Source organism: Pseudopipra pipra, chromosome 2, assembly GCF_036250125.1.
Source record: "Pseudopipra pipra isolate bDixPip1 chromosome 2, bDixPip1.hap1, whole genome shotgun sequence".
In the NCBI taxonomy this organism is placed as follows: domain Eukaryota; kingdom Metazoa; phylum Chordata; class Aves; order Passeriformes; family Pipridae; genus Pseudopipra; species Pseudopipra pipra.
The window spans coordinates 96,980,415-96,995,772 of record NC_087550.1 but is presented as its reverse complement, the minus strand read 5'-3'; the positions used below and the strand labels follow the sequence as shown (position 1 = coordinate 96,995,772).

The 15,358-nt window shown below is 36.0% G+C and overlaps 1 protein-coding gene across 2 annotated transcripts in view; it reads left to right on the top strand.

The window, feature by feature from the left end:
• The window catches only part of NLGN4X (neuroligin 4 X-linked), a 177,325-nt gene extending 162,201 nt beyond the window's left edge, over window positions 1-15,124 (top strand). For both annotated transcript variants that reach the window (XM_064646546.1, XM_064646547.1), the window contains 3 exons: window positions 1,208-1,393; window positions 3,268-4,057; window positions 11,238-15,124. In XM_064646546.1, the coding sequence (XP_064502616.1) occupies window positions 1,208-1,393; window positions 3,268-4,057; window positions 11,238-12,087 (1,826 nt within the window). In that variant the 3' untranslated portion in view covers window positions 12,088-15,124. The remainder of the gene's footprint in view (window positions 1-1,207; window positions 1,394-3,267; window positions 4,058-11,237) is intronic.
• The last annotated feature ends 234 nt before the right edge of the window (window positions 15,125-15,358 follow it).

Sequence of the window (15,358 nt, the reverse complement as noted above, 5' to 3'; positions counted from 1 at the left end):
GTCTTGTTACTGCAGGCTCAGATGTCTCATGGTAACAGACTCATATCAAACTGCACCAGACTACATATCTCCTGAGTCCTGGGTCCCCATTCTAGCAAATTTGTCTGAACTGATAATTAGCTTGGAAAAGCCTGCCAAGTGATGTCCTTGTTTTGTCTTGATAAGCAGCTGTCAGCGGTGCCTAAATCAGTAATGTCCATCTGAAAATTTGCATATCCTGTAAGGTATTTCTAACTGACTTCTGACTCAACAGTTGTCTAACAGGAAAAGGTCTGTGGGAGTTACAGAGAGGAGTGTGAGTACATGGCTTACTGGGGTAATTTGGACATAGCACAAGTCTTACCTGTGAATGATAGGCACCATGGATAACTGCAATGTTTCACCTTGTTTTCAAAAAACCAAAATTAATCTCAGTCCTAATCTTTGAGTCATTTTGTTCCCAGTTGCAAGACAAGCAGCAGACTTGTCATGCTTTGTTTTTTAAAATCTGATAACCAGAGTATGGGAACAAAAAAACAGCAGCGCAGCTTTCCCTGCAATTTCCAAGGAGAGAGACAAAACCTGATTTGTTCAGATAAAGCCTCCCTACCAAAGGCTGAATTGATGTGGATTTACCTGCTATCTTCCTAATAAATATCCTCTGTGAAATTGAAGTGCAATTTTTTTTCCTAGGCTTTTTCATGTTCCTTTTACTATTTTCTTCTGCCCTCTTTTTTCTGTTTCTGAGTACATCTATCCATATCACAAGTACAGTAATTTAAATAGCTGTGTACTTCAGGACAATTTTGGCAAGTATTTAAGTTAGAGAATCTTGTTCTCAGTTGATGACTGGCTATCTCACATCTTTGCACTAAAATAATTTCCTAAGTTTTTTGACCCTACTCATATCTGGTTAAAAAATGTTTAAAATCTTCTGTCTGTATTGTTGCATTGTTACAGAAATGCTTCAGAAATGAAATAGTGATTCTTCATAAACATGACCTCTGCGGTAGGGAAAAACAAACTAAAGTCAAACAGCAAAAGAATGAGTTTCACGGCCTGTTCTGGAGACATTTAACTAGGACTGTGACCTTTAAAAAAAAAAAAAAAAAAAGGAAAAAAAAAAGCACAGAAGATGAAAGTATGGGAAGATGTGTTGTGAATATGTAGATACCCTGTAGCTAACTCTGTGTCTCATGAACTAAAATTATGGGGTTTTGCCTTTTAGGTTTTTTAAGTACTGGCGACCAAGCTGCAAAAGGCAACTACGGATTGCTTGACCAAATCCAAGCTTTACGTTGGATTGAAGAAAATATTGGATCTTTTGGAGGAGACCCAAAAAGAGTTACTATTTTTGGATCTGGGGCAGGAGCTTCCTGTGTCAGTCTTCTGACACTCTCCCACTATTCAGAAGGTAAGCAAAGCACTTTTTTTTTTTTTAACATAGTAGTGTCATGAAAATGGCCATATGAGGTAGGCTGAGTTAGAATTATATGAGGTCTGTAATTTTTGGAAAATACCTACTAGCTAGTATTCTGGATTTGTATTTGTCAACATAAAAACATATTTATAGGGAAAACTAAATGCTATTACAGCATAATTCTCATGCAACTAATGCTATGGGCAATATGTTTTTTCTAGTTTTATCAACAGATTCCACTGGGTCTCCTGTCAAAGAATTTGCCCTAATTAAAATGGAAGAGAGCAGTGACCTTTTTGATTTTTTACGCACTCTTGGCTGCACTTCCAACATATATTTAGCTGCTTTCTTTGCTTAATAATAACATAACTTAAACTTATTAAAAACTGTATTTAACTCCCCACAAATACTGTGTGATCCCACACAGTATTCTTAAGATTTTGGTAAGTGAGCGGTGGGGTTTCTGCCCTTAACACTTCACCCTGCAAAAAAAACCCAACAACAAACCCCAAGAATGTACAGCACCAGTACCAAATAATAAATATTCATGATTATAAGATCAAATCTACAAAGAATTTATAAAAGAAGACAACACAAAAATATCTATTGTATTTATAAGTCCATACCATTTTTATCATATTAAAACAGACAGGAATTTGTGACAGAAAGCTAAACCATAGCAAACAGTCATAGCAGGGTGATTAGTAAACACACCCCATTTTAAAATACATACAATTGTGCTTGACAATTCAGTCAGTTGATACAAATAAGAGTGCAGTGGATAACTGTTGAGCAAGCCATGCCAAAATCATGCAGATGGAACTATGAAAAAGTTAACTGATCAAATAATTGGAATTTGATTGCATGTGCATTAAGTAATCACCTCAAAGATATATCAACAACAAAACCCACATGCTTTTGTGTCTGTTGCTGTCTTTGACATTTTGAGAGCTTAACAGTAGAAATCATGCCAAGAAGACATCCAAGCATTTAATTTTAAATATAAAGTAGGCCATTTTAATGGTCTTACCAGAGGAAAAGAGATGGGGCAGCTTCACCATTAAGCCCCCTATTGCTTTTCAGTGCTCTGACACAAAGAAGCTCTTCAGATCAGATTTTCAGTTCTCTTTTTATTAGTACACATAAAGCAACCAGAAAGAACTGATGAGTCTCGTCTCACTCTCTTTCAAAAATATTTAAATATATTTTTGTTCAACTTATAGGCAGTTCTAACACACACATGCAAAGTTCAATATGTAGACAGTGCTAACATATGCACACAAAATGATAATAAAAAAATTAAATGGTAAAATTTTCTGAGTAGAAGATTTGAACTTATTAAATTGCTTTTATTGGAGCAGGTTTTTTGAAGTTATATGATGCATGGCTTCTGTGAAGGAAATGAGAGTGTGTAGTTTTCATTTGACCTTTAAACTACTGAAAGGTGCATTCATGATTGTCATTTACATGGTGAAGAGGATATAATTGCTTGTAGCTGCCAATCCTTTAAAGAAATTTTCACAGGACTACAACTGTGGCAAAACCAGAGGACTTCCATCAAAGATGCAAGAAAACTGTAGTATAAGCATGAGTTTTGTTCTTGAAATAGCACCCTGAAATCTTCATGTTTTATGTGTGTGAGCACCAAAAACATGAGAGATTTTAATTAGTAGCTTATCAGAGATAGTATAAAAAGAGAGTAGTGGGCAGGATCTATGGAAATTGAATAGAAATTTAGGTTTATGCACTCTTTAGTGATTGTATAACCAAAGCTTTTTTTGCTTTGTAAGAAATGCTTTTAATTTTTTTGATACACATATTTTTAAAATATCTAATTGGATTTGTATTTAAACAATTTGAACCTGCAGGTTTGTTCCAAAAGGCAATCATACAGAGTGGAACAGCCCTGTCCAGCTGGGCAGTGAACTATCAGCCTGCCAAGTACACTCGGATATTGGCAGATAAAGTGGGCTGCGACATGCTGGATACCACTGATTTGGTTGAATGTCTTCGGAATAAGAATTACAAAGAACTCATTCAACAGACCATCACTCCAGCCACGTACCATATTGCCTTTGGGCCTGTGATAGATGGAGACGTGATTCCAGATGACCCACAGATTCTAATGGAGCAAGGGGAATTCCTTAACTATGATATAATGCTGGGCGTGAATCAAGGGGAAGGTTTAAAATTTGTGGATGGAATTGTAGACAATGAAGATGGTGTTTCCCCCAATGATTTTGACTTTTCTGTCTCCAATTTTGTGGACAATCTTTATGGTTATCCAGAAGGGAAGGATACACTGCGAGAGACCATTAAATTTATGTACACCGACTGGGCAGACAAAGAAAACCCCGAAACAAGACGGAAGACCCTGGTTGCTCTTTTTACAGACCACCAGTGGGTTGCTCCGGCTGTTGCTACTGCTGACCTGCATGCCCAGTATGGATCTCCAACATATTTCTATGCATTTTATCACCATTGCCAAAGTGAAATGAAACCCAGCTGGGCTGATTCAGCTCATGGTGATGAAGTCCCTTACGTGTTTGGGATTCCTATGATTGGTCCCACAGAACTTTTCAACTGCAACTTCTCCAAGAATGATGTCATGCTCAGTGCAGTGGTTATGACATACTGGACTAACTTTGCCAAAACTGGGTAAGTGTGACCCCCAGCATTCCTTTCCATTGATAACATTCTTCTAAAATACTCAATACCCCATTGCAGTGACCTCAAACTCTGATTTTGCAGTAGTATTATAGAACTGTTTGCATTAAGACAGGAGGTAAATGAGCCTTATTCATATTTAATAGATTTTTAATTAGTGTGTTCCCTCAAACTATTTTCTTTCAGTAGCTCAGTGAGAATAATAATGCACCATATTTTTTGTTCAAAAAATAGAATAATTATTAAGACAAAAAGCATGTCTCAGAGAAAAGGTGGCTCACTGAGATACTGAAAAATCAGAGGCAACATGTCTGCCACTTGAAGAAGGAACTGTCAGGCAGATAGCACTTATCTGCTGCAAAAGAAAGGAAGTTCTTGATTTTCAGTGACCTTCACAAGGATGAGGACTCAGGGAGGAATTAGAACAGAAAGGCAGACACTAGAAAAATTTTTCCCTCTGAGAGCTATAATGGCAATAATAAGTGCTTGACTGGAATGAAGAAGAGATTCAGATAAAAATTTTGCTTTGAGAAGGTTAAAAATTTAAATTAATTCTGCTTAGAAAACAAAATAAAGACATCAATGTTTTGCTGAAATAGTGTTATAAACATCCAGGAAAGAACCCTCAAAGCAGCTTAATCTGTGAACACTATTAATAAATTCTGTTCTCTTCCTATAGCATTCCTTTAAAAAGTATTGCAGTGTTTTACTTGAGCAGCAAGGGCTTTTTTGTTAACCTTGAGTCTTCAGTACTGAATTAAAACAAAGATACTTGTGGCACAAAGGAGCTGTAAATCTTTTCACTGAATGTTTAATGGTAGGATTGGGCTCTGGAAACTGCAGCTTTACTGCACTGCAGTGAACGATTTGCAGCTATATAAGAAAAACTCAGAGGTGCCCATTGTGAAACACTCAGAGGCTTCAGTTCTTGCTACCTTTAATGAATCCGAATGATGTTCAAGGGAGAGGGATTTTACCATCTTAACAAGAACTTGAAGCGTGAATGGAGTAAAAACCAATCAAATGCTTCAGGTCAATTTACAAGGCAAAAAAAAGCTCTTGTTGGAACACATGTTAGGTAAACAGGTACTTTTGCATACAGAAACCCCACAGTTCAGCAACAAAAGTGAATGAACTCTGTAATATTTAGATGTATTTGGCAACAAGAAGTCATCGGTTCTGGGATGGGCAAACATCATGACAAAATCTTGGTTTATGGACAGAGAATGTCCTGTGCTGGCTGTACCACATGCTCAGAAAAATGATGATACCATCAGTTTGTCTTTATTTTTGTAGATGAGGTGCCACATACACATAAAGGACTTCAGATCCTCACAAGTATATATAATTTGAATTCTTACGGAGATACAAGACTTCCACAGTCACACTATTGTTTCCAATTACTTTATGACTATTCCCTGTAGATTAAGAAGTTGTATTTAAGCAGTTTTTGAGGCTAACAGGAGCTTCTCACAGTCCCAGCTGCCACCGTTACCCATAGCACTTTCCAGCTGTTGCTACTTGAAAGCTAATTTCAGCAGGCTATACCCAGTTCTCTAGTTGTGAAGCCATTGTCATATTACAGCTAAAGGCAAAAAAGGTTCTTTGGGAGACCCATTAGTCATTTCTGAAACTTTCCCATTGTGGATGAGACAGGAATGGGGTATATATTCTATTACAGACTCACTCCTTTATAGACAGTCTGAAAGATTTGTCATTAGAAATGACCTCTAGCTGTGAAATTTCAGTTTTCACGAGGAAAGGAAAAGAGCAACACAATATATATTACCTTGATGGGGTTTTTTTGCTTATATGAACAATGATTAATTTTTCTGAAGAGTACAAGAAAATACTTGGAGGTAAATAATATCTTAAGATTACATTTGCTCTGCATCTCTGGTTCCTCCAATGGAAAAGAGAAGGTTGTAGCACCTCAAGCCTAGAGCAAAGACGATCTCTGGAGTAACCATTCTCCTCTCTACTCACTCATGTGCAATCTGGAATCCGTGACTCAGGTTCTCCAACTCTCAAAAAGTTTTATATAGTTCAAGACTGCATTGTTGGGGGCTCTGCTTTGGGATTCCCCCCCCCATTTTTAATTGATCATTTCCCATCCTAATTCTGATAGAGCTTGTCTTGCTTTGTGTTTGTACCCATGGCAACAAACATGAAAAATCTAACTGAAAGATTTTATTATTACACATTTCCCTGTAGGCGAGCCTTGAACATTAAAACTGCAGATATATTTATTTAATTTAAAAGTCTCTAAGATTCATCTAATCTTGATGATTCTCCCACAGAGACTGCATCCAGGAACTTATTGTATAATTACAGCTCAGGTGGTTCATCGTTCTGATGGACAGTGTTAGGCTCTTAATGACATACCACTCGTTCCTAAAAAGAGACACACTGTTCAATGGGCCTACTGCAAAGGCTGGGTTTGGAGGGCAGGTCAATCTTATAAAATCAAAACATAAGACCCAGTGTTTTTATTGTGTTTGACTTTGAAGTCAGCTACTGCAGCTAGCAAATAGGAGGTGACAAAGGAAGTGTTTAATGGCAGATACTTCGTGCTTGAAATTAGTGCCTTGAAGTTGCATTTTGCTAATCCTTCATTCTCTACCTTCCTGTGAATCTTTTATTATTATTTTTATTATTCTTAACAATCTTTTTCTTTTTGCCTTTTCAAAACTATGTTTCTAACGTGCCTTAGAAACAGGCCAACAATTTTTTACAGAGTGGGTGTGAGATACTGCATTTGGAATACAAAAATGACATGAAAATACAGCTTTTAATTCCATTTTCTGCAGAATTATATGTGAGAGCTTCATTAAGAGGTGCACTTAGAGCTTCAGTCTGCTGCCAGTAGTACTATCTTAACTGTAATGGTAATTTTATGTGCCAAGTGTTCTGTTAGTTAGGGCCATGTTACCTCCTTCGCAGATACATCAGCAGGGGGAGAGTGAATAACATGAGGGGTTGTGTGCCAGTCCTTCACAGATACTCTGTCAGCTACACTCTTGTGAAGAAGGATTTGAAGTTTCACAGTCTATGCACAAAGCCATGCTGTCATTAGAGACATCTATCAGGTTTCTAAAAATTGCCCTCTTTGTGAAGAATTACAGTACTCTATTTTTGCTCCCATTCATCCAGCTCTACCTACGCTGGTATTGGGAAAGATAAAGGTCTAAATGATATATCCTTGTTTTCTTTATACTTCAGATAAAAACTCCAGAATTATTTCACTACCATTGATTCTGAAGCACAAACTTGCATACATTTCAGAGTTATTAAGAATGTCTATGTTTTATATTCAGTTTGGTTCTCTAATAGAAAGCATGATTAAACTTACAATTATAAAAGTATATTTTCAAATCAATTCTCAGTGAACTCTTTTATGAGGCTATTGCTTTTTTTTGGATGTTTTTGTCTGAAGAAATAACTGTCTCCAATGGCAAATCTGTATTAGTCGAACAAAACTGTGCTTATGGTTTGCTTTCCTTAGTGGTTATAATAGCTGACTGGAGCATGGCAACAGGTGGGACCTGGTAATAAGTGAGGAAAGGAAGTAAGGGAAGATATGCCTGTGTAAAAGTCCTTCAGGCAGGACTGTCTGTGCCATCATTAGTATTGTGACACTAGAAAAAAAAATCAGCAGAAGAATGAAGAAATGTCAGTTTTTCTCTCTCCTCTTTTTTTTTCTTCCCATATGGAGGAAAGAGTAGTACTGAAAGAAAATTAATTATCAAAGGGCCTTTCGGAGTCTTGGAGACAAACAGAAAAATTCAGTATGTAATTGTGAAGACATTTTGCTCTCCAATGAAATTAGAGAAGGACCCAAATAATAAAATACTTTAAGTGCATTAACATAACAGTTCCATTGTCCTATTTTTGCAGAAGTGGTTAAAACACAAGTTGTACTTTGCCATGTTGTATGGAATATGGATTATGAAAAGACCTCTTAATCCATCATTCTTCTCATGACAATATCAACAGATACGAAATACTCAGGACTCTCGTTTGCCCTTCAGATCAGCTACTAATCCACCTTGTGAACAGGAGTGTGTGTTGCTTTTCAGTCGGCATCCATTGCAGGCACATTTACTTTATATTGCCTGAGAAAAAATGAATGCTTTGATTGCACATCTCTAGCCAATGAGGTGTGAATTAAATGGCAATATGTAGCAACATCCTAAGTTGTGCAAAATCAGTGCAGACTGAAAGTGGGAGAAGAAAAGTGACAGGTGAAATGGGATTATCCTGCACATTAATGAAAATATACCTTAGATAAGACAAGAAAGACCATCTTATTGTCTTCTGTTATATGGAAAAAAAGTTCAGACATTCTATGATGGGACCATTTTCTGTTGGAGAAGCTGTTTAAATTTCATTTTAAAGGTGGTAAAACTAAATAATGAGAGAGCAAAATGAATAATAATAATAATTAATTTTGTTATAACAGTAGCATGAATAAAAAAAAAATCTCCCTAACAATGTGTAGCATTGGGAAACAAGTTATCTAATTCCTATGAGAGTCATTACTGGAAGAAGTACAGAACTGAAAATATATTGTTCATATTATACTGTTATCATCATGATTGCAGCAGTTTTTTAAAGGAAGGTTTCCTAGCAACCTTTTATTATGCATTATACATTTGAGCCTCAAGAACACCTAGAAGCACAAAGGTGATGTGAGGGGACTAAAAAAGGAAAAAGGAAATTTGAAATTTATAACAGATAAGAGTTTTGCTGAATAGCTGATTTGATAGGAGAAATGATTTTCTGTACATTTATGTTTCATGCCTACCAATAAAACTGGAAAATTGTTCATAACAGGAGAAGCTGCCCAACTACCTAAGAAAAAAGCTTAACAAGTTATAAGTTGTAACCTTATGACTTTATTAATTTTTTGCAGTGTACATAGGAGAAAGACGAAGGAAAGTAAAAATTCTCTTGTTTATATCTACTGAATATTTTTCGCTCATTGTTAATAATTTGTAAGACCAAGATCCATTCATTATTAGATCCTCTATTTAGGATTGGACTTAGTTATTCACTTTTCTTTAAAAAAATAATTATTTAGATATCTATCCACCAAATTCAGACAGAATATTGAGACCATTTATTCATTTATTAAGTAATCAACTCTAGAGTCGGTGTCGGTCATAGAGCTCTGATACCCACAAAAAAGAAATTACTTGTCTTTAGAGCTGGCTGATTTTTTTCTGTTCATTGTTTCAAGGGACAGCTTCATGCCCCCACAGAGTCATGTAAACAAATATTGAAATACAAGCCTACCCTCATGTAATGTTATTTTCTCTCTTGTGTTTGGAGGAGGCGGCAGCGTAATTGGCTGCTCCTAGTACACATAGTTAAAAATGACAGATGGAGGTAGAGAATGGAAGAGGAGGAAAGGGAGATTGATATTTACTTGTTTTGCAGGCTGTTTGTAGGGGAAGGGAATCACAGGATTACAGAATGGGAAAAGTTGGAAGGGACCACAGAGAGAATGCAAATTTAAAATATGTTTAGTTGCTAAAATAATTATCTGCTGACATTTTTATAGGGCCATTAAAAAAAAAAAAAAAAAAAAAGGAAAAAATGTGCACATCCAGCTTGGCTGTTCATTGAAATGAGTGCTCAGCTTCTTCATTTCCTGTACTGTGTATCAAATGCAACTCATTTACCCAAACTAGCTTAATGAATTTTTTTTCCATAGGACCCTTCCCAGAGTCTTTTGTGCTGTGAATCAGAACAGCAAGGGGGGACAATGTAAAAGTTTCTGACAAGAAAAATGCTTTGCATTTTGATAATCTTGTTGATTTTTAACTTGCTTTAGAATTTATGCATTGAACCCCAAATTTCTGTAAAAGTAGATATATTGAATATGGCTAGTAACTTCTCATCTGGATTTTCCAAATCTTTCAGTCTGTTCTTTAACAACAAAAGAAAAGCTTTATTTTCTTCTTCAATGTATGTTAGAATCCCTCAAAGTAGCAGCATACATCTGTTTCTGTACTGCTTCGAAGTGAATATTACTCCTCTGGTTTGAACTGGGATGAACAATTCCCAAGCAATTATCTTTTTGTTCAGAATGAACACAACTTGGCTAACTGTTAATACATAAAATTAAAAATAAATAAATAAAAAGATAAAAAGACAGATAGATAGACAGACAGATAGATAGATAGACGGACAAATGGATGAATGAAATGGTTTGTCTTTATTCTGAACATATAATGAAAAAAAAAGAAAATATGGAAAAAGCATAATGTTGATTAAATATCTGGCTTGACGATGTTGAAATAATCTGAGTTTTGTACTACTCCTGTCTCTACTACTACTTAAGTACTATAAAACTTCTTGATCTCAGCTAATATATGTCTCATCTTCATAAAGCGAGACAGAGTTAAGGCTCGCTGTCCTTTGACCATTAAGCACAGTTCCTTCATAGCAATGATCTCATGGAACTTTCCAATAGTTATCTGCTAATGCAAATGATGGAAAGATTTGCAACATAAAAATAAAAATAGTTCAAAGGTTTTTTGCCAGCACAGAGATTTGAATGAAGGAGGACTAATAGCTCAGTAAAGGAACACAGAGATAAATGGTTTCCAGTTACATGTATTAGCCCTGCTACTTCATGTTTTAAAGGTTTTTGTTTGTAATATATACAGCTAATATTTCCTGTGTTCACATGGACTTCCAATATTGCCTTAAGAATTAGATGCCCATATTTAGTACTTACAGCAGTGGGAGTAGTGGTACCTTAAATGAGAAAGTGTCAACCCTGAGAAGAATTGAACCTACACCTTTACTATGGGGAGAGGTGATTAGTACTTCTCTAATGCAGTATATCTCTAAGACATACTCTTTGGAGTATGATACTGAATAACAGAATTCAGATGTCCTGTTGGGATCTGAAACACTATCCTTTCTCTGTTTTCATGTAAAAAAGTGCACTGTACAGTAAGTAATTTTCTTTTGATTATTTATTAACTGCTGTTCTTCATTTAGGGAAGGCTTTTTAGCTTCTGTTTTTAGATTACTTTAAGTATTGCAAATCCATTAACTTTAGGATTGAGGGGGTTTGGGTTTTTTTGCTTTTGTCTGTTTTTGGGGGGATGGGGTAGATTAATGACTATAATGTTGTCTGGTTTTGTTTTTTTAGAGATCCAAACCAGCCTGTTCCACAGGACACAAAGTTCATCCACACAAAACCCAACCGTTTTGAAGAAGTGGCCTGGTCCAAATACAATCCTAAAGACCAACTTTATCTGCACATTGGCCTGAAACCCCGGGTTCGTGATCACTACCGAGCAACAAAAGTTGCTTTCTGGTTGGAGCTCGTACCACACCTTCATAACCTGAATGAAATATTTCAGTATGTTTCCACAACAACTAAAGTCCCCCCTCCTGACATGACCTCATTTCCTTATGTGACGCGACGTTCTCCTGGTAAATTGTGGCCAGCCACCAAACGCCCAGCAATGACACCTGCCAACAACCCGAAACATTCAAAAGACACCCACAAAACAGCTCCAGAAGATACGACAGTTCTGATAGAAAACAAGCGAGATTACTCCACGGAGCTGAGCGTCACCATTGCTGTGGGGGCATCCTTGCTGTTCCTCAACATTTTAGCTTTTGCTGCATTGTATTACAAGAAGGACAAGCGACGTCACGAGACTCACAGGCGCCCCAGCCCCCAGAGGAACACAACCAATGATATAGCACACATACAAAACGAAGAGATCATGTCATTGCAGATGAAGCAGCTAGAACATGACCATGAGTGTGAATCGCTGCAGGCCCACGACACACTGAGACTAACCTGTCCACCTGACTACACGCTCACTTTGAGAAGGTCCCCAGATGACATCCCGCTAATGACACCCAACACCATAACCATGATCCCAAATACATTAACAGGAATGCAGCCTTTGCATACTTTCAACACCTTCAGTGGAGGACAAAACAGTACAAATTTGCCCCATGGACATTCGACCACTAGGGTATAGCTCAGCCCTTCCCCCTCTACCCTCACAAGCCACTTGGAAAAAAGAAAAAAAAAGAAAAATAAAAGAAAAAAAAGAAGAGGAAAAAGTTATAATACCATCCATTGAACACCTTGTCAAAATCTAAAGTAAAAACAAGTAATAGAGAAGGACAGTCATTATTTTCTTACTGATCCTTCCCACAGAAACTCACTGATATTAAAGATCAACTACAAACCCTGTGAAATGTGAAAAGTGTACATTGCTGTTGCGATACTGCTTTAAGATCTCAGCCACTTTGATTGAAAGTTGAGGCCAGAAGAAGTAATTTAAAATGGTGTTTTAAGTGTAACAAGCAAAGCAGAGTCTTCTGGAACACAGAGCCAGTGACTGTACAGGTGTTTTGTTTTGGTTTTTTATAATAAATAAAATAATAAAAAAGATTCTTTATGTGCCATACCATGAATGGCCATTGATAAAACAAAGACATCACCATGGGCTTTTACCCAGCATATGAAGCTGTAATCCAGATGGGGAAAATAGAATTTTATTATTAAAAACAAAAATAAAAAAAAAGAGGAGGACTGACTATGCAGTAAAATACGTATAGTTCTGCGCAAAGAGATGACTTGCCAGCCTGAACTATATTTAAAGAAACTTTGTAAAAATGTACATAGCTGTGAGTTTAAAAACAAACCAACAACAAAAAAGCAGCTTTTATTGATGTTTTCAGTTTGAAAAGAGCTTTTAGAAAGATTGTGCATTCGATTGTGACCTATGTGTATATACATTAGTCATATCACCTCTGTTTCCTCCAAGACCAAAGGAGGAATTCCTTCTTAATTACTAGTGGTAAACAAAAAACATGAGTTTTTTCTAACATGTTTCATTTATATAAGGCCATGGTGTCATGCAGAGGATACAGTTGTCTGTGTGACCTGCGTATTTTCTCTTACAGGTTACACTAATGCATGTTAAAGTATTCATAGGAGATTGTTGTTCTTTTCTGAAACATTTTTTCTATAATTTAATTTTGTGTTAGCCTTTGTTAAATTGCAACACAACAATGGATTGGAAAATGAAGAGAAAAAAACGCAAAAGAAAATAATTACTATTTTATACTTGTTGAACTGAACCAAGAAACATCCAATAATATATATTCAGAGTCCAGTTTGTAGTTCTTGGTTATTGTGATACCTTAGGAAGAGTTTTGTGCCCTGACAAAAGCAATGAAAGCCTGTGTTTTGGTCAGCCTTCTCTGAGGAAAATTAGCTCTATACTCACCAGCAGCTGCAGTAGAATCTCAGCTGATAAAACACCTCCTTAGTTTTGCTAAATGATATAAAACTACAATTTGAAAGTGGGGAAATGCAAGGTTGGTTGGCTGACTGTTTTTCAAAGTGTTCAGAATGGTCAGTGTGTAAGGAACTTCTCAACCCAGTATCTTGATTTGTGCTTGAGAGTGTACCTGTCACAAAACGCTTATTTTGCTGATTTATTGCACAGCAGTCCTGTAGTCAAAGAATATTAGGGAGAGAGAAGCAGAGAGATCATCAACTGTTCTGCATCTGAACAAAATTGAAAATCCCAGAGATCATCAGTCTCAGAAAAGGCAAAATTATTAGCTGGTTATTCCCTTCGGCCCTTCCTTCACTAGAAAAGAGGAGGCCAAGCAGAGCTATCAAACAAAGTAATTTGACAGTTTGATTCAAACAACTGATTTGAATGTGAAAAGCTAGAAATCAGTTCTCGCAGATGAAGATTGCTTTATATTTTGTCTTTGAAAGTTACTCTATCATTGAGAGATAGTAACCAAAGATCTTTAAACAAATTGGTCTGCACTTGAACCTAATTATCCCAGATGTATTTTCTATTATTATTCCACAACTACACTGCATAAATATCATCTGTCCCATAAGTATCTAACACAAGATGCCTTGTACCTCTTCTTGTTTTCTACACCTTTTGTTTTTGAATAAAATATCTTGGAATAGTTGCCCCTACAAATAAAATCAAAGACAAGGTGATTCACTGAGGTCTATTCATCTGCACAACTCCTTGTTGTAGTAGGCAATAAAACAAATTCTGAATGAAAGAAGTGAAAAGTTAATGACATGATAAAAATGCAACATGTGGCTGATACAATCCTTTATCTTTAGTAAACATACTATAAATCTGACCTGGAAGCTCAGGTTGGAATGTGATAAAACAGCAACTTCAAAGTACAATTAGTAGGAAATGGAAAACTGTTTTGTTTTTTTCACTGATCCATCACATAATATTGATAAATGCTGACTCTATACCAGGCCATGTCCACCAATTATTTAATGCCTCAGCTGAGATGCAGCAGTTCATAACTCTTAAAAAAAGGTTTAAAAAAAAAAGAAAAAAAAAAAAAAGAAAAAAAAAGGTAATGATGCTTGACATCATAAGCAGTTGGGTATGTTTGTAATGTGAATTACAGTATTTGTTTAGTACTTCCAATTGTCTTCTGCTAGCAATATGTACAGTACTGTGTCAGGCTTGTGACATTTGGGTAAAAAAAAGTTCCTGTAAGTGAATGATTTTAGCTTTTAAAAGTAATTACAATCAAGTTGATTTAATAATTTGATACATCTGGACTGATGTATGATTTATAGAGGGAACAGATTTATAGGGTCTTCATAGAATTCTATAATAATGATATCAAAATATACTTTGAAACTGTAAAAGAAAAACAAAAGTACTTTCCCAGGCTTATATTCTTGTCCTTATGAGGCACACAGGGTTCAATGGTTTCTTCTGTTATCATTTTGCAATTTTTTGTTTTTTGCCTTAAGTAATGATAGAAGATATATATGGCTGGACACATATGTATAAACTTTTCAGCAGCATTTTTAATAATAAAATATCATGGTATTTTCTAATGCTTTGTGCAAATAACTACGTGTTCATCCTTTTGTGTAGAAAGTCTTTCAGAGGTGTGTTTTCTGCCCCATCTCCATTTTATTATCTAATGTAAACAATGCCTTGATACACAGTATAAAAATATTAAAGTAACAGAGGTTGCACTTTTAAGTTAGCATTGAGTTTTCATGGCTTTTGTAGTTCTATAAGTCTGCAAGTAAAAGGAAAGCAACTCAGACAATGAAGATGTAGGAGAATAAGTTCCATATACTTATTACCTCTATGCACTGCAATTCCCGATGAAGCAATGACTGAATTATTTTGTTAGTATTTTCTGAGGCACTGAAAAAAAAGCTTGGGTAAGCAGCTTTCCTTAATCGAGTATAGCTTAGCAGCTGAAAAATGTATC